The sequence below is a fragment of the Macaca nemestrina genome, chromosome 14, assembly GCF_043159975.1.
Source record: "Macaca nemestrina isolate mMacNem1 chromosome 14, mMacNem.hap1, whole genome shotgun sequence".
Taxonomy (NCBI): Eukaryota; Metazoa; Chordata; class Mammalia; order Primates; family Cercopithecidae; genus Macaca; species Macaca nemestrina.
Genome location: NC_092138.1, coordinates 9,910,114 through 9,934,859, shown reverse-complemented (window position 1 = coordinate 9,934,859; position 24,746 = coordinate 9,910,114). Strand labels below are relative to the sequence as shown.

At 41.3% G+C, this 24,746-nt stretch overlaps 1 protein-coding gene across 8 annotated transcripts in view; it reads left to right on the top strand.

The window, feature by feature from the left end:
* LOC105498793 (spindlin 1) overlaps window positions 1-24,746 on the top strand; it is an 86,507-nt gene that overhangs the window by 24,613 nt on the left and 37,148 nt on the right. For 3 of the 8 annotated variants that reach the window (XM_071077585.1, XM_071077582.1, XM_071077584.1), the window contains exons 2-3: window positions 9,207-9,416; window positions 11,242-12,423. The exons of 1 other annotated variant lie outside the window; for it this stretch is intronic. In XM_071077585.1, the coding sequence (XP_070933686.1) occupies window positions 12,333-12,423 (91 nt within the window). In that variant the 5' untranslated portion in view covers window positions 9,207-9,416; window positions 11,242-12,332. Of the gene's footprint in view, window positions 1-120; window positions 1,572-9,206; window positions 9,417-11,241; window positions 12,424-15,278; window positions 15,298-16,008; window positions 16,071-24,746 lie in introns of those variants that run through there. 4 more of the 8 variants (XM_071077583.1, XM_071077586.1, XM_071077587.1 and 1 more) reach the window with 4 other exon arrangements.

Genomic DNA, 24,746 nt, shown 5'->3' with positions numbered 1-24,746 from the left:
CTACAGTTTAACTTAATTCTGAGAGTATCCACCGGGAAATAGCATAACATCCCACCAGACTGCTCCCGCTTCTCATGCCAATCACAAGTCCAGGTTATTCATTTTATTTATTTACTTATTTATTTTTTGCGAGATGGAGTTCTCACTCTGTTGCCCAGGCTGGAGTGCAGTGGTGTGATCTCATCTCGGCCCACTGCAATCTCCACCTCCCGGGTTCAAACAGTTTTCATCTCTCAGCCTCCCCAGTAGCTGAGACTACAGGTGCGTGCCACCACACCCAGCTAATTTTTGTAGTTTTAGTAGAGACAGGGTTGTGTTGGCCAGGCTGGTCTTGAACTCCTGACCTCAAGTGTTCTCCTGGCCTTGGCCTGCAAAATGCTGGAATTACAGGCATGAGCCACCATGCCCCAGCCAAGTCCAGGTTATATTATGTGCTTCTGACACACTAGCTATGAATTGGAGGCTCCTATCATTCCTCCTTCAGGTTTGCTAGTATCACTCAGAGAACTCAGGGAAACAGTGTATTTGCTAGATTATCATTTTATAATAAAGAATACAACTCAGAAACAGCCAGATGGAAGAGAGATGCATAAGGCAGAGGAGGAGTGTGGAACTCCCCTGCCTACTCTGGGCTCATCACCCTCCCAGTACTTCCATGTGTTCACTAACCTTAAGTTTCTCTGCACCTGTCCTTTAGGGTTGTTCTGTAATCTTCAGTAAGCCGGCATGATTGATTATGTCATTGCCCACTAATGATCATCTTAGCTTTTAGCCCTCTGCTCTACCCGCCTCCCTTCCCAAGGTAGGGCTGAAAGTTCCAGCCCTCTCACCACTGGCGGGTTCCCCTGGCAATCAAACCACTTCCTGAGGCTATCCAGAAGCCATCAGACATCATTCATCTCATTAGCATAAAAAAGACACTGGTATTCCTAGAGTTTTAGGAATTTGGGTGCCAGGAAATGGAAGAACAAAGTGTGTATTTCTTCATGTTTAACCTTGTGTGACAACCATTTTTTTCTTTTTTGTTTAGGTCTTGTTGCATACCAAGACAGCAGTTTTAAGACAACTTGTTGACAGCCCAAGCTTCAGTTTGGGCTTGACATGTTTCACTATTAGTGCTCCTGTATACTTTTTCATTAGTGGTCCTGGTGTTAACATTTGGGAACTTAGTATTTTTGCATAGTTTTAGGAATCTATTTTCTTTATAAATAACACTGTTCAGTGATAGCAGCAGGCAACAAATACTTTGATATGACTCTACTTCCTGAGATTACTGCTTTTATATCTGAAATGTTGAAATACTCATGTTTTAGCCTTTTTGGAGAGAATACATGGTCATTGATTTCGTGATACCATATTCATTTATTGAAGCAATCTATGTGTTTATTTTTAAAGAGGAAGTGTATCTCGACAATGCTAGTTTCAGTCTGTGTGACCTTGACCAAGTTACTTTAATGTCTGTGCTGTAGTTTTTCAGTTTCCAAGATGGAATTGTTATAGTACGTATCCTCCTCACGGTTGTGAGGAGTGCATGACACATAGAGAGTGCTCAGTGAACGATCATTTTTCTGGTAAGTAGTTGGAGAATTTTTTGATCTCTTTTGAGATTATTATAGAATGAGAATTTTGAGTTTCAGAATTTAAGTTCATGACACATTTTTAAGATTAGAAAAATTGCAGGCCTGGATACTGTTAGATATGAGTTCTGAATTTCTCCTCCAAGAATCAATATGTCAGTATGTTCAATTCTTTGCCTTCTGCTTTTAAAATTAACTTCCTCTTAAAGCAACCTTTCCCATCCTCATTCTGATTACCTGCTCCACCCTGACTCATTCTCTGCCCTGACTCATTCTCCACCCTGACTCATTCTCCGCCCTGACTCATTCTGATTTCCTGCTCTGCCATAACCATTTTTCCCGACAAACTACTCACCCCATCACTCTCTTTAAATTAACCAATTGGAAATAGTTTAGCCTGTGTGGTCTAACCCTAGCCAATAGGGGAACGACACAGCAGCAGGGGCCACATACATCAGGAATAAGAACCCCTTCCCCTCCCTTGTCCAGGTAGTATGCTCACCATTGCTCCATCTGTGAGGGTGCAACATTCTATAGAAGTAAATTGCCTTGCTGAGAAGAAGAAAAATAAAATTTTATATTCGAGTACCATTTATTTTGCAGCACTGAAACTTTATAACAGTACTTAACTATATTTAATGAAAATGGACTTAGCAAAGGAAAATCCAGCATCTTTTTTCTATGAATTTCTAAAAAATTTGAACTGAAATAAAAGTTCAAAGAATAACATTAGTGAACACTAATATGCTCTTCACCTACGTTAAAAAAGATTTTGCCATGTTCATGTTGATTAAAAATTGTAGGTGGTGCCATTGTTTTGAGCTAATCTCCTGCACTAGGCCACAATAGACCAGACTAAAATCTAAATGGAGCCACTCATGGTTCCAGACCACCAAACTGAGGTGTTATTGGACCTTCCCAGAAATCAGGAGAGAGGAATAGCCTTAATTTCTCAAACCAGACAGTTCCAGTTGGCATGATAATGCAGTTCCCAATCAGTTATTTCTCTATGGTCCTGTTTTTTCATTCCTTCCTTACAAGGAAAGTAACTTTGAAATGACCAATGCACTTTTTGTTCTGCCATCCTGAAATAATCAAAAGGATCACAGTCAAGTTTAAAAGAGTTTTATTCAGGCTGGGCATGATGGCTCATGCCTGTAATCCCAGCATTTTGGGAGGCTGAGGCGGGCGGATCACCTGAGGTCGGGAGTTTGAGACCAGCCTAACTAACATGGAGAAACCTCGTCTGTACTAAAATTACACAATTATCCAGATGTGGTGGCGCATGCCTGTAATCCCAGCTACTCGGAAGGCTGAGGCAGGAAAAGAGCTTGAATCCGGGACGCGGAGGTTGCAGTGAGCCGAGATTGTGCCATTGCACTCCAGCCTGAGCAACAGAGCAAGACTCCATCTCAAAAAAACAAAACAATACAAAACAAAAAAACAAACAAGAGTTTTACTTAAATGCAAAACTGAGAGCAGCCAACTGGGTAACACAGAATCCAGAGGAATAGAGCCAGCCAGTCCTCTGAAACCGAAGAGTTTAAGGTCTTGCTTATTTAGGCAGAAAACAAATTTAACAGGATTGCCACATTTTCCATACAAGGTTGGTTTATGAGTTATAGCAATTTGATTAGTTACAGTTCTTTTCCTTTTCCAATTTAAAAGAGTTTATTTAACATTCCATCTTAGTGTTTTTGTGTAAGAGAAGGAAGTTAATCTACAATGAAGATTAAGTTTAGAGGGATGGGGGTCTTCTCTGGAGCCCATTAGTCTTTTCCAACATTTTACAAAACATTGTAGGTAAAAGGCTGATCTATAATCGGAGGACTAAAGCTGCCTGTCATGTGACTCAGGTCCCATTATCACATTTCTTTTTTTTTTTTTTTTTTTTTTTTGAGACGGAGTCTCGCTCTGTCGCCCAGGCTGGAGTGCAGTGGCCGGATCTCAGCTCACTGCAAGCTCCGCCTCCCGGGTTCACGCCATTCTCCTGCCTCAGCCTCCCGAGTAGCTGGGACTACAGGCGCTGCCACCTCGCCCGGCTATTTTTTGTATTTCTTAGTAGAGACGGGGTTTCACCGTGTTAGCCAGGATGGTCTCGATCTCCTGACCTCGTGATCCGCCCATCTCGGCCTCCCAAAGTGCTGGGATTACAGGCTTGAGCCACCGCGCCCGGCCTATCACATTTCTTTAAGGCTGAAAATAATTTAAAAACTTCCAGCAGATTTGATTTTGAATTATTTTCACAGTTCTTTGTTTCTGCTTTCTTCAGGCCTGTTGTTTCTGTACATGTAGCCTCTGCTCTGCTCACTGGAATGCTCATTCTATTTTATGGAACAAAGCGTTGCTTGATTCTAGAATCGTAAATAAAGCTATTTAAGATCCTTAAACCACATTATTGTAATTTTGTCTTTTGATACTTATGTTAACCCTCATGTATGTACTCTTTTCTTTCCCTGAATTATTTGAAGTTAACTTACAGAAATTGTGAGTCTATCTCTTTAGGCATTTCAGCATGTGTTTCCAAAGAATACGTTCTCAGGCATAACCACAATGTCCTTGTGCTTTTAAAATTCAACGATAATCTTACAATATCTAATATTTAGTCTGCATTTAAATCTCCCCAGTTGTCTTAAATGTGTATGTGTGTGTGTGTGTGTGTGTGTGTGTGTGTGTGTGTGTGTGTGTGTTGTTTTTTTTTTTTTTTGGATACAGGGCCTCAGTTGCCCAGGCTTGATCATGAAGTGCAGTGGCTCGATCATGGCTCACTGCAGCCTTGACCTCCTGGTCTCATGTGATCCTCCTGCCTCAGCCTCCTGAGTAGCTGGTAGCTGGTACTACAGATGTGCATCACCATACCCAGCTATCTTTACTGTGTTGATCACTTGAACTCCTGGGTTCAAGTGATACACCACTCAGCCTTCCAAAGGATTAGGATTACAGGTGGAAGCCATTGTGCCTGGCCTTAAGTGTTTTTTGTAACTTTTGCCATCCCCCTAACCCCCAACCAAACCATGTGGTTTATTCATTGTGTCTTATTGTTGAGTCTTTAGTCTCTTTTAGTCTAGAGCAGTATGTCTACCATTTTTCTTTTTTGACACTGACTTTTTGAAGAGTATGGCCCACTTTTCAAGTGCAAAGTCCACCTTACTAATTTGTCTGTTTCCTCGTGGTGTTGATCTGAGTTGCTTTTGCATCACCTGTATTTCATATAAACTAGAAATTCGATCTAAAAGCCTGACTAGATTTTTTTTTTTTTTACTATATTGCCACACTTCACCTGGAGCTAAAACAAGTTGTCATATCACATTAAGAAGTGGATAAAGAGAGGTTGATTCCCTTTTAATGATGCCAAATTGTTTTATCTTTCCGTTCTATTGTAGTGAAGGGTCAAGATTGCTCTATTGTAAAGCAACAACATTTTCCCCTTATAATTAACAGGTAACTTATGGAGCGATCCTTTGATACCATACAGTTATTGTTCTCCAGCAGCCTTTCTCCTGATGGTTTTAGCAACTATTGATGGGTCTCTCTGAATGCAGGACCTTCTTCTTAATGGTCTTGTAATTAAGCTCCATTTGACAATATTTTCCATAACACTTGAAGGTTCTGCTAACCTAGAAATAATGCTAACTCTGAACCTAAATTTTTTTTGTTTCCTTCAGTTTTCATCTACAAAGTTAATCACTTAGTAGAATAACTTAAGGTGAAGATGGTATATCTTTAAACAAACCTGAGCAAATTAAGTTTAGCCTTTTCCAGTCAAAGGAGAGTAGGATTTGTTTTAGGAAAGCTCTAGTTCATCTGAATTTTGAAAGCCTTACGTGGCAGCTGTTAAAACCAGGGTCATTATTTTATTTTATTATTATTTTTTAGACTACATCTCATCATGAGGGAAGGACTCTTTTTTTTTTTGAAATGAGGTCTCGCTCTGTCGCCCAGGCTGGAGTGCAGTGGCACCATCTCAGCTCACTGCAACCTCCGCCTCCCGGGTTCAGGCGATTCTCTTGCCTCAGCCTCCCGAGTAGCTGGGATTACAGGTGCCCACTACCATACCCGGCTAGTTTTTGTATTTTTAGAGGAGACTGAGTTTCACTATGTTGGCCTGGCTGGTCTTGAACTCCTGACCTCAGGTGATCATCCACCTCAGCTTCCCAAAATGCTAGGATTGCATGTGTGAGCCACCACACCCAGCCAGTGGAAGGGCTCTTATCTGGAGTTTTGCATTCTAATATTATTTAAATAGCCACCTTGTATCCTTCCCCTACTGCAACTCTTCCTTCATCTCCTGTCTTAAATTTTTAGTCTATTAAGTTCAACTTGAAATGTTAATGAAGTGGAAAGCAGCAGAAAATATTGCTAAGATAAGCTTAAATCTGATAGAAGGGTGCACACTTCAGAATATCAGTAAGTTAAAATTCTCATTTGATCGAATGAATTTGTTAGGATAAATTGATTTTATGTAGTTTAAAAATTTCTTTAATTTGGCCGGGCGCAGTGGCTCATGCCTGTAATCTCAAAAAAATTTTTTTTTCTTAATCTTTGAAGTCGTTCTCTAAAGAGCACAGAAAGGGAGTAGAGTCATGGTTTGTGTTTTAAAATTGGGAAATACTACATTATGGTTTTTTTTTTTTTGTTTGTTTTTTTTTTTGTTTTTTTGTGACAGAGCCTTGCTCTGTCATCCAGGCTGTAGTGCAGTGGTGCATTCTTGGCTCACTCTAACCTTTGCCTCCCGAGTTCAAGCGGTTCTCCTCCCTCAGCCTCCTAAGTAGCTGGGATTAAAAGTGTGCACCGCCACACCTGGCTCATTTTTGTATTTTTAGTAGAGACTGGGTCTCGAACTCCTGGCCTCAGGTGATCCGGATCTGCCTGCCTTGGTCTCCCAAAGTGCTGGGATTATAGGCGTGAGCCACTGTGCCCGGCCTACATCATGATTTTTTTTTTTTTTATATAAAAAGCTCTTGATCTTATTTATTGTATTTTTTTGAGATGGGGTCTCACTGTGTCACCCAGGCTGGAGTGCAGTGGTGTCATCTTGGCTCACTACAACCTCTGCCTCCCTGGTTCAAGTGATTCTCCTGCCTCAACGTCTCGAGTAGCTGGGACTAAGGGCATACACCACCATGTTTGGCTACTTTTTTTGTTCGTTTTTTGTAGAGACAGGATTTCGCCATGTTGACTAGGCTGGTCTCGAACTCTTGAGCTCAAGTGATCTGCCTACTTTGGCCTCCCAAGGTGTGTGTTGGGTTTACAGGTGTGAGTCACTGCGCCTGGCCTTTACATCATGTGTTGTATGCTGATGGAACTATGCTAGTGGTAAATGTATACAGAGAAAAAGGATGGGATTGATTAGGCAAGTAACATGGTTGAACGTGGCCCAGAGATAGTACATCTTTTATTAGGGAGACAAAGGGTACTGATCAGTCAATTTGGTGGTGAAGTGATGAGTAGTTGAGTAGTTCTCTTTGCTTCTGTTTTCTTAGCCAGTAGCAAGCCTATCTGCTGAGGCTGTGGTTGGTATTGTTGATTGCTCACTTGAGATGTGAGATTGAGGCTGTGGTTCGTATTGTTGAATGCTCGCAGTGAAATTTGTGTATGTTTTTCATCCACATTTAACCACTTTACGTTGTAAGCACTCTAGGAAGGGATTTGGGTTAGGGTTTTGCCATACAACAGTGACAAGAAGAGAAGGGTAAGAGAATTGAGAAAAGCAGTGGAATAATAATCATCATAATGTGGTTGACCATCCATGAAAATCTAAGCAGAGTAATGAGGGAAGTTAGTCCCTGAGGGAGGTAATGGGATCCTGGAAAAACAGTAAAGCTGTAGATTGGTACTGGTTGCATCAAAGAATTGTTGGAGTGGGAGTGTCAGTGTAAGAAAACTGGAATGATCAGAGATGGTTTTGAGTATGAGATATTTGAAATAAAAGGTTTTGGGGTTATTGCAGTTATTGTTGATAAAAAGGTCTATGTTGGGACTATGAGCATAGATGAAGTGTAGGGTAAGTGGTTTGAAGGGAGGGTGTCTAAGAGCCAGAGGGCAGGTTGAATGAATCGTGTGTGGACGTTGAGGTTGCCAAGAATGTTGATGAGAATCATGGAGGAAAAGAAGTAAAGACGATAATATAATCTTCAACAAATGTGTGCAGATGACTGGTGGAAGATTAACAGGTAGAAAAGTAACAAAAAGGGGTAACTATTATGACTAGTGTTACGACATGTGCTTCTAGGGTGAGGATTGGGGTAGGAGAGATGGTGCCAGGGTATGCGGTGAGAAATACAAACAACCGTCTTTTGGGGGAGCTACTGGTGGTAGGGTCATGTGGTCAAAGTAGACTGCACTTTACTGAAGAACGACTTTACCCTCTGGAGAGGTTTGGATAGGCTGGGGGAAGAGAGTGATAGGGGCCCATTCGACAGGTCTGAGTGGGAAGAGAGTTGAATGAGGTAAAAGAGGGATATGAGATTTGATGTGGCAGCTGGATAGGCTCTCAGGGAAAGGCAAGTAAGCAACCAGTTGTCCTGATAGCCTTCATCTTAGGCCTAGTCTCTCTAGATCATTGAGTGGTGAGACAGACCTGCTATACCTCTAGGAACCAAATTTGGTTTAAAAGATACACTGCTTCTGGCCGGGTGCAGTGGCTCATGTCTGTAATCCCAGCACTTTGGGAGGCCGAGGCGGGCGGATCACAAGGTCTGGAGATCGAGACCATCCTGACCAACATGGTGAAATCCCATCTCTACTAAAAATACAAAAATTAGTTGGTTGTGGTGGTGCACGCCTGTAGTCCCAGCTACTCCGGAGGCTGAGGCAGGAGAATTGCTTGAACCCAGGAGGCGGAGGTTGCAGTGAGCCAGGATTGCGCCACTGCATCCCAGTCTGGCAACAGAGCGAGATTCAGTCTCAAAAAAATAATAATAAAAATAAATAAAAGATAACATTGCTTCCATAAAATGACTTTGGCATTTGCATGGGTGAGAAACTTTCTTTGAGACTCCTCTGAAATTCCTGGACCTTCTTTAGTTTTTCTGGAAGCTTGTGAGCAGAAAGGGAAACATAGAGACGTGTTTGGCTAGAATTCTTTCTCTTGCCCAAGACCCTGGCCTACTGATCTTCAGCCTTGGTGTTACTCTGTCTTGAACATGATTTCCTGTGCTGCCCCCATGCTGTCCTTCCACTCTGCCTCCCCAGTGACCTCACACCCCTGTCTCCCACCCCCATACTCTGGTTCTTGGTGTTCCGTTAGAGAGGTGGGCCGTGCTGTCTAAATCTTCTGTGAAATCCCAGCATCCACCCTTTTCTGGTTTCTAGCAGCAGGATGCTTTAGGATAATAATGGGGATGCCAGACAGCAACTGTATTATATTCCAGATGATCTTGGAAGAACTTCACTTTTGGGTCTTGCACGTGTCCCAGGCTTTTTTTTTTTTAAGAGTCTATCACCTCTTTTTCTCCTTTCTACTTTGTCATGTCCTGAGAACCCAGGTCTTAGGAAATAAAGTTAATTGCTTTGGGACAAAATGCACTTTAGCTAATACTTTTGCTTAAAATTTTATGTTTAATGGCTCACTAGGCATAATTTTGCTCTCTTGATACTCTAGTAATGAACTGTTTCACTATTTTACAGAGTGCTTGTGATTTCACGTATTTTTGCTGGACTTGTAAAAGAGACACTTGGATGGTGGATTAACGAGAACACTAACATTCTGTGAAAAGTTTCAAATTGGAGAATATTGAATTTTCACCCTAGTCCAGCAGCTCTGCTGCTCACTTAAATACAGATGAATGAAGACCCCATTCGGAAAGACACCTGGCCAGCGGTCCAGAGCTGATGCAGGTAGGCATTGCGGTTCTGCACATACTTAAATACGTATTTTAGTGTAATACATTTCAGACAAGTGTAAAATTGGGTACTTTCACATAATAGCTAGTGAAAAACTGTCGTTTCTAGTATGTTACACACATATGCATATATTAAGCAGATTTAAGTTTCTTGAAAGGGAAGTAGTCACATGAAATTTCTGTATAATCTTCTAGCAGGTTGTAAAACTCTAAATAAATTTAGCAAGTGAGTTGTAAATATCTGTTAATAGGATTATAGTAAAAGGAGTTCTTTTTGAAAGAGTTAAAGTGAGGTGACATGAGTTGGAGCAGCTTTAAGTAAGATAAACTTGGAATTTCTTGTGTTTATTTGAAAGAAGTTTACTGGTGTGGAAATTTTAATAAAAATTACATCAATCTTATTTTTGTGGCACATAGCTAGTATAACTCGAATAGAAGTTAGTCTTTGCCTGATTTTTAGTGTACCCTCCCAATAAAGATAAACAAAATCTTATAGGATACCCTATAAAATAGCTAAGTCATACTTTCTTTGGGACTTGAAAAGCATTCTTCTCCATTTCAGACATACATTTGAATGTTGAAAAAAGTCTGTCATAATGTTTTAGGGTTTTTTGACAAATGAATCAGAATTATTCTATAAAAATTATTATTAATAGTACAAACTTAAGTGATTTAGAACAATTTCTTCTATTTATTTACTATAGTATTGGGAGTTCCATTGTAGAAAAACCACAAGAATTAAGATCTCTAAGTACCCCTTGTCTTTATTTTAGATTCTGTTTTACAAAGGTAATATTCATCTAAGTATTTAATATTTGTCAGTAAGATTAATTTGGGTTGGTGATGACTGAAGTTTAAGGCATATGAGAGCTTATTCAGAATCCTAGCCCTTATTAGCTGTATAAAGATGGATACATTTCTTAGTCTTCTTGAGCCTTAGTTTTTCTCATCTAAAAATATGGGACTTTTTTTTTTTCTTTTTCTTTTTTTGAGACGGAGTCTCGCTCTGTCGCTCAGGCAATGTTGGCTCCAGGCGATCTGCAACCTTTGCCTCCTGGGTTCAAGCGATTCTGCTGCCTCGGTCTCCCCAGTAGCTGGGATTACAGGCATGCGCCTCCATGCCTGGCCAGTTTTTTGTATTTTTAGTAGAGATGGGGTTTCACCATGTTGGCCAGGCCGGTCTTGAACTCCTGACCTCAAGTAATTCTCCTGCCTCGGCCTCCCAAAGTGCTGGGATTACAGGCATGAGCCACCGCGCCTGGCCAAAAAATAGGACTATTAATGTACCTATTGGGGTTAAGGACTAAATGAGATGTGAGTCAAATGTTTAGGTAGTTGCCTGGCACTTTTAATAGTATTATTATTGATCATAATGTTTAGAATAAGATACTTTTATTTCTTCTCATTAATTGAAAAAATTGCTGTCAGGTGTTTATTGACTTGTGAAACCTCCTAGGTTTCTGTCATTTGAAATAGTAATTCCTTTTCCAAAGTTCATATTATGTAAGCATACAGCATTCCAGATTCAACATTCTTTCTTTTTTTAAATTTCCATTTTTATTTTAGATTCAGAGGTCCATGTTCAGGTTTGTTACAAGGGTATATTGTATGGTGCTGGGGTTTGGGCTTCTATTGATCCTGTCACCCAGATAGTGAACATACTAGTTCCAGCAGGAAGTTTTTCAGCCCTTGCTACATCCCTCCTTCCCTTTGGATTCCCCAGTATTGATAGTTTCCATATTTATGTCCACATGAACCCAAGATTAACTCCAACTTATGAGTGAGAATATGCAATGTTTGGTTTTCTCTTTCTGCATTAGTTCACGTAGGATAATGGCCTCTAGCTGCATCCTTGTTGCTGCAAAGGACATGATTTCATCGTTTTTCATGGCTGTGAACATTGTTATTTTCTTCATCGATATTGAAGTCATCTTGTGAGAAACCTAGCAGGCTGAGTAAAGTGAAGTGTAATATGGTAAAAGTAACTGAAGGAACTAAACCAAGAGATTTTATTTTTCTTAAGGGGGAGATTGTTAATCCTAACAAGTACTTTGATCTGAAATTTTCTTATTGTTTAATTTTTTTTAAATAGCATATGGCATAGGTGTAAAGATAAATAGGTTCTGTGTAAATCCTAGTTGGCGTGTTAGATATTTTAGCATAAGAGACCGTGAGTTTATTTTTTAATGTTGTGTAAGAAGATACAAGAAAAACAAACCAAAGTGCTTTTTCCTACCTATTCTCTCTCTCTCTTTTTTTAAGAGACAGGGTCCCTCTCTCTCACATGGGCTGGAGTATGGTGGTACAATTAGAGCTCACTGTGGCCTTGAACTCCTGAGCTCAGGCGGTCCTTCTGCATCAGCCTCCTGACTAGCTGGGACCACAGGTGTGTGCCATCCTGGCTGATTTTTTTGTAGAGACAGGGTTTCGCAGTGTTGCACAGGCTGGTCTTGAACTCCTGGGCTCAAGCGGTCCTCCTGCCTCAGCCTCCCGTAGTGTTGGGATTACACTTATGAGCCACTGTGCCCGGCCTCCACCTATTCTCTTGTAATTCAATACAACACAGTACCTCTGGTCACCCAAATGTGCGAAGAGGAAGAGTTGCTTCCCATCAGCAACCAAGCAGTTCTGCAGCATACCGTTTCACGTCAATCCAGTTCTGATACTGTCCACCTGGAGACAGCGTCAAATCTCACAGGTTGAGGGCTCAGTTCCACAAGACCGCTCCTTCCTTCTGATGCCAGTTCAGGTGCATATCTGGGCCTCTGGAACTTCTGGACTGAACAGCTGTAAATTGGAGTTTCCACAGCCCTGTTCCTGGGCTCAATTAATTTGCTAGAGCAAGTCACAGAACTCAATGAAATACTTAACTTTTACCAGTTTATTATAAAGGATATTACAAAGGATACAGATGAACAGCCAGATGGAAGAAGGAGAGATGCACAGGGCAAGGCATGCAGAAAGGGGCATTGGCGCATCTACCACCCTCCAGGAACCTCCAGGTAGTGTCGCGCCATCTGGAAGCTCTTCTAAACCCTGTCTTTTGGGGTTTTTATGGAAGCTTCATTGTGTAGGCATGATTGATTACATCAGTGGCCATTGATGATCAACTCAGCCTTCAGCCCCTGTCCTGTAACAGTGGGTGGTTGAAAGTTCTGATCCTCTAGTCATTCCTTGGTCCTACTAGAGACCAGTTGCCATCCTGAAGCTGTCTCTGGTTATCCCATTAGCAAACGGAAGACACTTACCACTCTGGAGTTTCCAAGGGTGTTGGAAGCTGTAAGTCAAGAGGAGGAGGAAGGCCAAATATATATATTTCACAGTATTACAGAAGTATACCCTATTTTGGAAAGATTGCTGACCCTGGGATCCGTATTGTTTGTAAAATAGAGTCTTAATCATTCTTCCTGTTAGCATAGACAAATGCTCTGCTGCTTTTAAGTCCCTGTATCAGTCACCAATGTGTCTGTTTGCAAATGAAAGAAAAATCACCAAAAAAGGGTTTTGTCTCAGGCAGCAAGAAGCCCAGGTAGGCATTTTAGAGTTGGTTAGGTGGCTCAGCTATGCCTTCAGGCAGGTGTCATCTCAAAGGCTTCTTCACTCACATAGGCTGATAGAACTTAAATAGCCTGGAGCTTTAGCCACCTGGCCGCCTGGGGCATCTCTTTTCTTATGGGGACCTTTAAAGGAGGCTTCCAGATAGTATCCCTAAGAGAAACTGTTACAGCTCTGTGGCCTTTATCTGGTCTTGGAACTTACACAGGTTCACTTCTACTGCATTCTATTCATTGAGGCAGTCACAAAGGCTCACCAAGTTTCCAGGGAGGGAGCATAGACACTATACTTGGTGGGAGAAGTAGCAAAGAATTTGTGGCTATGTTTTAAAACTACTACAGTGGTAAATAGATTGGGTAGGCAACTTCCAACATTTGCCATGACCCCCAGTACCTGTCTTTAACATAGAGGGTGAATGATAGAGGAAAAATTTGAAAGTAATAATTTTATATTTTCTTTATCTCATTCACCGTATCAGGAATTTCTATTTTGAAAATAACGTATGTTTATCTATAATTATGTTGAAATTTAATTAGTTACTAAGTCGCAGTTTATGCCTAATGACATTGGGTAACAAGTACTATTCAGGTATATGGTAAAATTTTTTTTCACATGTTTTCCACTGGTGTTAACCTCCATTTTTAGTATTTTAGCAAAGGTTGCAGTATTTTCCTTTTCTGATATATTTTTTCTTTTTTTTTTTTTTGAGATGGAGTTTTGCTTTTGTTGCCCAGGCTGGAGTGCAATGGCACGACCTTGGCTCACCGAAACCCAGGTTCAAACGATTCTGCTGCCTCAGTCTCCCCAGTAGCTGGGATTATAGGCATGCACCACCACACCCGGCTAACTTTTTTGTATTTTTAGTAGAGTACAGGGTTTCACCATATTGCCCAGGCTGGTCTTGAACTCCTGTCCTCAGGTGATCCATCCACCTCTGCCTCCCAAAGTACTGGGATTACAGGCTTGAGCCACCCCGGCCCCCTTCCCCCCCCCCCTTTTTTCTTTGAGACAGAGTCTTGTTCTGTCACCCAGGCTGGAGTGCAGTGGTACGATCTCGGCTCACTGTAACCTCTGCCTCCCCTGTTAAGCTGTTCTCCTACCTCAGCCTCCAGAGTAACTGGGATTACAGGCGCACGCCACCATGCCCGGCTAATTTTGTTTTTTCGTTATTTTTTTTTTCTTTCAGTAGAGTTGGGGTTTCACTATGTTGGCCAGGCTGGTCTCGAACTCCTGACCTTGTGATCCGTCTGCCTCGGCCTCCCAAAGTGTTGGGATTACAGGCATGAACCACTGCACCCGGCACATTTTCCCATTCTCTGGGGGAGCTTATTGACTTTATATTTTCCCACCTTTTCTGTTTTGTTTTGTGTTTTTATTTCAGTCAGCAACTTAATTTCTAAGTGCCTTCCCTCTTCCTTCTCCTTTTGCTTTTACCCAGGCTGGTTTCAAACTGTTGGGCTCAAGAGATCATCCCATCTCAGCTTTTCAAGTAGCTGGGAATATAGGCACATGTACCACTACACCCAGCTTTTTTATTCTCATACTTGTTTATTTCATAGATGCAAGCAGCTTATGTTTCTGGGGATATAAATTACTTTTTGTTTGTTTTGAGAGAGGGTCTCGCTGTGTGTCCCAGTCTGGAGCACAGTAGCATGATCTTGGCTCATTGCAGCCTCAACCTCTGAGGCTCAAGAGATCCTCCCACCTCAGTCTCCTGAGTAGCTGGGACTACAGGCGTGAGTGCCCTCACACCCTGCTAATTTTTGTATTTTTTGTACAGATGGGGTTTCGCCGTGTTGTCCAGGCTGGTCTTGAACTCATGAGCTGGAGTGATCCACTGGCCTTGGTCTCCCTAAGTGCTGGGACTACAGGCATGAACCACTGTGCCTGCTGATAAATTGCTTTTTAAACAGCCTTTCTAGTATTAGCCTTGTTGCTTATGAGTTTCTTTGTGTCTCTGCTATTAGTTTCTGTTTCATTTGGAGGCTTTCCTTGAGTCTATTGATCCTAGGATGTTCCTCTAGGAAGGCACCAAGATGATGGCAAGCTGTCTGCGAGGAAATGCCTCTTGTTGCCTGGACTTCTCCTGCCTTACTGGGGAGTCTGTGAAGTGTTTTCTTTGGAGATGGATTATCACGTGTCCTCCATAGATGATGATCACTCATCTCTTATATTTTCTTATTTCTCTTTTAAGTTTATGTAGTCATATTTCTTTATCTGCTGCATCCCCAGAGACGACTGTCTGTCATACAAAGCTGAGTGAGCAACAAGGAGAGTATCACCTTGGTGGACTCTCAGTGAAATTTTCAAAGAAAGATATGGTAAGTCCTCACTTAATGTTGTCCGTAAGTTCTTGCAAACTGTGACTTCAAGGAAAACAAAACCAGTTTTTCCAGTGTTACAAGGAAACAACTTTGAACATTGAACTGACAGTGTTCGAGGACCTGCTTTATATTGTTTTGTGTAAAGTCTCAGTTTCCAAGAACTTATCAATAGTTAAGTGAGAACTCAAGGGGAGGAGTGAGTCATAGGGTTGGAAGTCAGGAAGTATGATATAGATGGGGATTGGTTTAGAATTTCTAGTCCAGATGAGCTGCTGGATCAGACATTGGTCTTTATCATTGGAGCATCTGAGTGTACACAAAGTTCATTTAAAACAGTTGGTCTTATTTTGGAACATGTGCCTGAGTAAGTCTCTGTTAAAACAGTTTTGATTGTATTTTGTTTCTTGCATATTATGGTTCAGTATAGTTTAACTGTTTTAGAATCATAGAATAGTTTATTTTATAAATTACGGTTCTATTTTCTTTAACAAATAGATATAATAAAGCTATATATTAAAGGATCTTCTGTTTCCCACTGGGAAGTCAGTGATGGGTGATATAACTCCCCTTTTAGTGACAAACTGATAACAGGGTCCAGTTAATAAGTACCCATTAACTTACTGTTCTTTACTTTTTCTGCTTAACAGTGTGTGTTCGTGACCACTCTAGCAGTATGTAGAGCTAGCTCTTCCTCATTGTTTTTTACAGATGAATAGTACTTCATTGTGTGGCTGTACCATATTCATTTGGTATCCGTTATTACTGGACATGTGAGTTGTTTCTACTCTTCCGCTCTTACAGATAATAGCTACAATGGGCTGGGCGGAGTGGCTCACACCTGTAATCCCAACACTCTGGAAGGCCGAGGCGGGTGGATCACTTGAGGTCAGGAGTTTGAGATTAGCCTGGCCAACATGACGAAACCCCATGTCTACTGAAAATGTAAAAATTAGCTGGGCATGGTGGTGGGTGCCTGTAATCCCAGCTACCTGGGAGGCTAGGCAGGAGAATCACCTGAACCTGGGAGGCGGAGGTTGCAGTGAGCCAAGATCACACCACTGCACTGCAGCCTGGGTGAAAGTGTGAGACTCCGGCTCAAAAAAAAAAAAAAAGGCTTACCTTTGATTTGTCAGTATGTCTTGGTGTTGTGTCACTGGATAAATTTCTGGAAATAGAATTGAGTCAAATCTTCAATTCATGTATAATTTTGTGAGAGCTCACCAGATTCCCCTCCATCAATTCTGTATTATTTTGCATTCTTTTTTTCTTTTTTCGTTTTTGGAGATGGGATCTCATTCTGTCACCCAGGCTGGAGAGCAGTGGCATGATCAGGGTTCACTGCAGCCTCAACCTCTTGGGCTCAAGCGATTCTTCCACGTCAGCCTCCAAGTAGCTGGGACTACAGGCATGTGCCACGACGCCCGGCTAATTTTTGTGTTTTTTGTAGAGATGGGGTTTTACCATGTTGACCAGGCTGTTCGTGAGCTCCTGAGCTTTGTGGGCCATGGTGCCAGGCCCATTTTGCATTCTTACCAGTAATAAAATATGTAAAGAGTTTCTGTCTTCTCACAGTCTTGCCAGTGACATATGTTGTCAAATATGTGGTTTTGTCTGTCTTGTGGGTGAGAAACGGTGTCTCTGTGCAGTGTTATTTGTGATCTTGGCTTGTAAGGGCCTATTTGGCCTTCCTTTCTCTGATATTACATCTATTTTTCTTCATTACTTTCATAGACTTTTTTTACATCAGTTATTAACCTTTAATCTGTGATAGGGGTCATTTACCTTCTTACACTTCCGTTGCGTGGAGTCAGTTTCTTGGAAACAGCCTTTCTCGAGTCCCTGGTGTCTCACTCCCACCTGTATGGGTCTGTCAGCCTATATCACATAAGTCTTGCTGGAACCTGCTGCTCTTCTAGGTTATATCTATGGTTTCTCAGATCCTATGTGTTTATGTTACTTTTCTTATTTCCTGAAATGTATCCTTCAGTAACTTCCAAAGAAGATGTATATGAAATATAATTTTTAGCTGTATATGAAATATACAGCTAATTTAGATGTATATGAAATATAATTTCTATACACATATGTGTATAGAAATGTGTATACTGTCAGTTAATAATTTAACCAGGTATGAAGTTCAGAGTTCAAAATCATTTTGCTACAATATTGACAATACTACTCTCTTGTCTTATTGTTTTTTGGCCCAGTTTTGTTTGTTTTAAAGAGAAGGAGTCTAACTGTATTGCCCAGGCTGGACTTAAGCTCCTAGGTTCAAGTGATCCTCCTGCCTCAGCCACCTGAGTAGCTGGGGCTAAAGGTGTGCCCCACAGTGCCTGACTTTCTAGCTCAACGTTGATGACAGAAGAATAAGTCTAGACTAACAGTTTTTAAACTTATGATCTTGCTTGATACAGTTTTAGAGTTGCAAAGAGATAATGGACTTTATTTTTTTAGAGCAGTTTTAGGTACTCAGGAAAATAACAGAGTTCCCATATATTCCTTTCCCTCACAAATTTGCAGCATACCCTGCCCCATCCCCGCCCCACCATCTCATAGAGTGGTATATTTGTTAAAGTTGATGAACCTACATTGACGTGTCATTATCACCCAAAGTCCATAGTTTACATTAAGGTTCATTCTTGGTGTTTCACTACCCTGAAAATCCCTTGTTTTCCCATTGTTCTTCTCTCTCTCACCTTTAACCCCTGGCAAGTGCTGATTTTTTATTGTTTCCCTAGTTTTGTCTTTTCCAGAATAACAGCATACAGTTGGAATCATACAGTATGGAGTCTTTTTAGATTGGATTTGTTCACTTAGTAATTAATATGCACATAAATTTCCTCTGTGTCTTTTTATGACTTGATAGTTCATTTCTTTTTAGCACCAAATAATATTTTACTGTTTGGATGCACCAGTTTATCCATTCACCTACTGAAGAAACATCTTGGTTGCTTCCAAATTGTGGCAGTTTTGAATAAAGCTGCTATAGGCCGGGGGTGGTAGCTCACACCTGTAATCCTAGTATCTTGGGAGGTCGAGGTAGGCTGATCTGTTGAGCCTGGGAATTCTAGATCAGCCTGGGCAACATGGCAAAACCCTATCTCTACAAAAAAATACAAAAAGTAGCAGGGCACCGTGGCTCACACCTGTGGTCCCAGCCAGTTGGGAGGCTGAGGTGGGAGGATGGCTTGAGCCAAGGGGGGAGAAACTGCAGTGAGCACTGATCTTGCTACCACACTTCATCCAGCCTGGGCAACAGAGTGAGACCCTGTCTCAAGAAAAAAAAAAAAAGAAACAACACAACAAAATGAATGAAGCTGCTATATATATCTTTGTGCAGATTTTTGTGTAGGGATATTTTCAACGCTTGGATAAATATCAAGGAGCACAACTCCTGGTTTACGGTTAAAAGTATGTTTACTTTGCAAGAAATTGCCGAACTGTCTTCCAGAGCAGCTGTACCATTTTGCATTTCCACAAGCAACTAACTTTTGGTTTCATTGATTCTTCTCTATTGATTTTGATTTTCAATTGTAGTGATTTCTGCTCTAATTTTTATAATTTTATTTATAAAAAAATAAAATTTATTTTATAATTTTATAATTTTATTTTCCTCTCCTCACCGTGGATTCTTTTTCTAGCTTCCTAAGAAGCTTAGATTATTAACTTTAGATCTTTCTTTGGCTGGGCGTGGTGACTCAAGCCTGTAATCCCAGCACTTTGGGAGGCTAAGGGGGACAGAGGTGAGGAGTTCAAGACCAGCCTGGCCAACATGGTGAAACCTTGTCTCTACTAAAAATAGAAAAATTAGCTGGGCGTGGTGATGTGCGCCTGTAATCCCAGCTACTCGGGAGGCTGAGGAAGGAGAATCACTTGAATCTGGGAGGCAGAAGTTGCAGCGCATCAACATCATGCCACTGCACTCCAGCCTGGGCCACAGAGCGAGACACTGTCTCAAAAAAAAAAAAAAGATTATTAATTGCTATAAATTAATGCATTAATTGCTATAAATTTCTCTGGTAAGCACTGCTTTTGCTGAATGTTGGTGAGTTATGTTTTCATTTTCATTTACTTCAAAATATATTTAAATTTCTCTTGCAGTTTCTTCTTTGACCCATGTGCTTAGGAATGTGTTGTTTAATCTCCATGTATTTTGAGATTTTTCAGGCATCTCTCTGTTACTGATTTCTAGATTAATTCCATCGTTGTATGACAGCATATACTATATGATTTGTATTTTTTTAAATTTGTGAAGCTGTGTTTTACAGTTCATAATGTGGTCCGTTTTGGTGTATTTTTTCCATGTGAACTTGAGAGAGTTTGTATTCTGCTGCTGTTGGGTGAAGTAGTCTTTAGATTTGACTATAGATCAAATATATAGATTAGATTTGATCTGTAGTCAGATAGATTTGATGGTGCTTGTTGAGTTCATCCATATCCTTACTGATTTTGTCTTCTGGATCTGTCCATTACTGATGGAAAGGATGTTGAAATCCGTAACCATAATATAGATTGGGCATCCCTAATCCAAAAACCTGATATCCAAAATACTTAAAAATCTGAAACTTTTTGAGTAACTCACGTGATTCCACAATTGGGTGATGAAGATGACATTAATACTAAAGAAAAAGTGCCTGTTGATGACATGGGGAAAATGTGTGATGGGCTTATTGGAGGACTAGAGCAGGGTGCATTTGTAACACAGCAAGAAACCATGTCAATTTATACTATCAAAGAGAGACTTAAGATAAAAACTTGTTCATGAGGCAGTTGACTAGAGGAAACACTTTGAAAAACCATCCAGTAGAATGCTTGCTCATTCCTAAGGACCCACTTTCTGGTCCCTCAACTGCTTCTGATATTTTTTCTCACCTAAAAAAATAAAACACACAAAACACAGCATTGTAGGTGGAGAGTAAAGGCAAACTGTTGTTTGTTGTTGCTGTTAATAGCTGACATAGGTATTCTGGCGCTGCTACTGTGCTGCTTAGGTATCCTGAACATATTATTTTTTCACTGTGTTAATGGTATGCTATCATTTTTCCTGTTAAGAACTTGTGTGTGAATTAGTGTAAGAGAATGGTTGCTGTTGGTAGCATATAAATTCAGTGTCAGGAATGATGATGATAGCAAACAAGATTGTCCACATGAGTTGAGCTAGTGACACCTTTGGTTTTTTTTTTTTTTGAGACTCGCTCTGTCACCCAGGCTGGAGTGCAGTGGCCGGATCTCAGCTCACTTCAAGCTCTGCCTCCCGGGTTTGCGCCATTCTCCTGCCTCAGCCTCCCGAGTAGCTGGGAGTACAGGCGCCCGCCACCTCGCCCGGCTAATTTTTTGTATGACACCTTTGGTTTTTGATACTTCAATGAGTATAAACTTTGTTTCATGCACAAAATTATTTAAAATATTACACAGAATTATTTTCAGGGGGTATATAGAAGGTTTATATGAAACAAATTTTGTGTTTAAACTTGGGTCCCATTCCCAAGATACCTCATTTCATATGCAGATATTCTGAAATGTGAAACACTTCTGGTCCCAAGCATTTTGAATAAGAGATACTCAACCTTTAGTGGAGTTAATCTGTCTCTTCCTATGGTTCCGTCAGTTTTTTTCCTCACATATTTTGATGCTCCATTTTTAGGCACATGCACGTTAAGGATTGTTCTGTTTTCTTGGAGAGTTGACACCTTTGTTTTATGTATTGCCCCTCTTTATCTTTGATAACTTTTCTTCCTCCAAACTCTGCTTTCTCTAAAATTAATATAGCTTCCCACTTTCTTTTGATTATTGGTAGCAAGCTGTATCTTTTCTTCATCCATTTACTTTAAATGTGTGTGTATTTATAGTTAAAGTGGATGTCTTATATCTAGCATGAAGTTGCATCTTGTTTTTTTTTTGTTTTTTTTTTTTTTTTTAAGACGGAGTCTCGCTCTGTCGCCCAGGCTGGAGTGCAGTGGCGCAATCTCGGCTCACTGCAAGCTCCGCCTCCCGGGTTCACGCCATTCTCCTGCCTCAGCCTCCCGAGTAGCTGGGACTACAGGCGCCCACCACCGCGCCTGGCTAATTTTTTGTATTTTTAGTAGAGACGGGGTTTCACCGTGGTCTCGATCTCCTGACCTTGTGATCCGCCCGCCTCGGCCTCCCAAAGTGCTGGGATTACAGGCGTGAGCCACCGCGCCCGGCGCATCTTGTTTTTGATCCACTCTGAGTCTGTCTTAATTGGTATATTTAGATCAGTAACATAGAAAATGATTATTTATGTAGGTGGAGTAATACCGTGTCATATTTATGTTACTGTTGTCTATTCTTTGCCCTTGTCCTTTTTTCTTTTTTTTGCCTTCCACTCTTTTCTGCTTTCTGTGGTTTTAATTGAGCGTTTTATATTATTCCACTTTTTTTCCATTTCTTAGCATATCAAGGATTTTTTTGTTAATTTTTAAAAATTTTTAAAAAATAGAGACAGAATTTCACCATGTTACAAAGGCTGGTCTCGGACTCCTGAGCTCAGCTTAAGCGATCCATGCACCTTGCTCTCCCAAAGCGCTGGGATTACGGACGTGAGCCACCGTGCCCAGCCAGTTAAGTTTTTGAACTTTTTTTTTTTTCCTGAGATGGAGTCTCGCTCTGTCGCCCAGGCTGGAGTACAGTGGCGTGGTCTCAGCTCACTGCAACCTGGTCCACCACCCGGGTTCAAGCAATTCTCCTGCCTCAGCCTCCTCAGTAGCTGGGACTACAGGGTGCACACCACCATGCCCAGCTACTTTTTGTAATTTTGTAGAGATAGGGTTTCACCATGTTGGCCAGACTGGTCTCGAACTCCCAACCTCAGGTAATCCACCTGCTTCGACCTCCCAAAGTGCTGAGATTACAGGCATGACACCGCGCCTGGCCTCTCCCTTTCTTTCTCCTTCCCTTTCTTCCCTTTTCCCTCCCCTCCTCTCCCCGTTTTTTTTTCTTAAAAAACAAAAACAAAACTCCCCCTCCCCAAGCCTACTTTAAAATAACATTATATTGCTTTAGGGGTAGTGCCATGTACCTTATAATGATAAAATTTAGTTGGCCCTCTGCATCCGTGGGTTTTACATCTGTGGATTTAACCACACACACATTGAAAATATCCAGAAAAATATCATTGTGCCTATAATATAAACAAGTACATTATTGTCATTTTTTTCTAAATGATGCATTGTAACAACGATTTACATAGCTTTTGTATTTGGCATTATTAGTAATCTGGAGATGATTTAGAGTATATGGGAGGGGATGTGCCTATGTTGGATGCAAATACAACACCATTTTATGTAAGGGACTTGGGCATCCATGGAGTTTGGTGTCGAAGGGGGTCCTAGTACCAGTCCCCCATAGATACGGAGGGATGGCTGTATTCCTAATTCTCTCTCCAGTCTGATTGTATCATCATCGCTGCCATTCATTGTGTGTGTGTGTGTGTGTGTGTGTGTGTGTGTGTGTGTACGTACATTGTTACTCGATTAAGAAAAATAGGCCAGGCCAGTATGCTGTGGCTCATGCCTATAATCCCAGCATTTTGGAAGGCCTAAGTTGGAGGATCACTTGAGCCCAGGAGTTCCAGACCAGTCTGGGCAATGTAGTGAGACCTCATTTCTATGAAAAATAAAAAAAATTTGGCTAGGCATGATGGTGCATTCCTGTAGTACCAGCTACTTGGGAGGTTGAGGCGGGAGGACTACTTGAGTCTTGGGAGGTTGAGGTTGCAATGAGCCATAATCACATCAGTGCACTCCAGCCTGGGTGACAGAGTGAGACCCTGTCTGAAAAAAAGTTTTTATATTCTATTTTTATTATAAATATGTTTTTATTGTAATTGTATATTGTATGTTGTTATATTATTTTCACTTATTTCTTCATTAATGTTCTTTCTTCCTTTATATAGATCTGAGCTTCTGACCTATATTTTCCTTCTTTTTTTATTTTTATTTTTTGAAAAGATGGAGTGATGGAGTCTTGCTCTGTTGCCCAGCCTGGAGTGCAGTGGTGCGATCTCAGCTCACTGCAACCTCTGCCTCCCAGGTTCAAGCAATTCTCCTGCGTCAGCCTCCCAAGTAGCTAGGATTATAGGCACTTGCCACCACACCCAGCTAAATTTTCCTTCTTTTCTTTTTCTTTGAGGCAGTCTCGCTCCCTCGCCCAGGCTGGAGTGTGGTGGCGCCATCTGGGCTTACTGTAAGCTCTGCCTCCCAGGTTCATACCATTCTCCTGCCTCAGCCTCCCGAGTAGCTGGGACTACAGGCGCCTGTCACCACGCCCGACTAAATTTTTTGTATTTTTAGTAGAGACGGAGTTTCGCCATGTTAGCCAGGATCGTCTTGATCTCCTGACCTCGTGATCCGCCTGTCTCGGCCTCCCAAAGTGCTGAGATTACAGATCTGAGCCCCCACGCCCGGCCTCCTTCTTTCTAAAGACCTTCTTTTTAACGTTTCTTACGAGGCAGGTCTGCTGGTGACAAATTTCATCACTTTTTGTTTGTCTGAGAAAGTATTTTATTTCTCCTTCCCTTGAAGTAATTCTGCAGGATATAAAACTGTAGGTTAGTAGTTTTTTTCCTCTCAACACTTTAAATAGTTCCTTCTACTGTCTTCTTACTTTGCCTGGCTTCTGAGGAGAAGTCTCGTATAATTCTTTATTCCTCTGTGGTAAGGTGGTTTCTTTCAAGATGTTTTTCTTTTTCTTTCTTTTCTTTTTTTTTTTTGAGACAGTCTTGCTCCTGTCACCTGGGCTGGAATGCAGTGGCCTGATTTCAGCTCACTGCAACCTCTGCCTCCCTGGTTCAAGCAGTTCACCTGCCGTAGCCTCCCGAGTAACTGGGATTACTGGTAATTTTTGTATTTTTATAGAGATGGGTTTTCACCTTGTTGGCCAGGTTGGTCTCAAACTCCTGACCTCAAGTGATTCACCCACCTCGGCCTCCCAAAGCAGTGGGATTACAGGTGTGAGCCACCATGCCCAGCAAAGATTTTTTTTTCTTTACCTTTGATTTTTCTGCAGTTTGAATATGATACTCTTTGGTGTAGGTTTTTTTCTGGCATTTATTCGGCTTGGCATTCTCTGAGCTTCCTGGATTTGTGGTTTGGTGTCTGGCATTAATTTCTGGGAAATCTCAGTCTTGGCCGGGCGTGGTGGCTCATGCCTGTAATCCCAGCACTTTGGGAGGCCGAGACGGACGAATCACGAGGTCAGGAGTTTGAGACCAGCCTGACCACCATGGTGAAACCCGATCTCTTCTAAAAATACAAAAATTAGCTGGGGTGGCACATGCCTGTAGTCCCAGCTACTTGGGAGGCTGAGGCAGGAGAATCGCTTGAACCTGGGAGGCAGAGGTTGCAGTGAGCTGAGATGGTACCACTGCCCTCCAGCCTGGGCGACAGAGCAAGACTCAAAAAAAAAAAAAAAAAAAAAAAAAAACT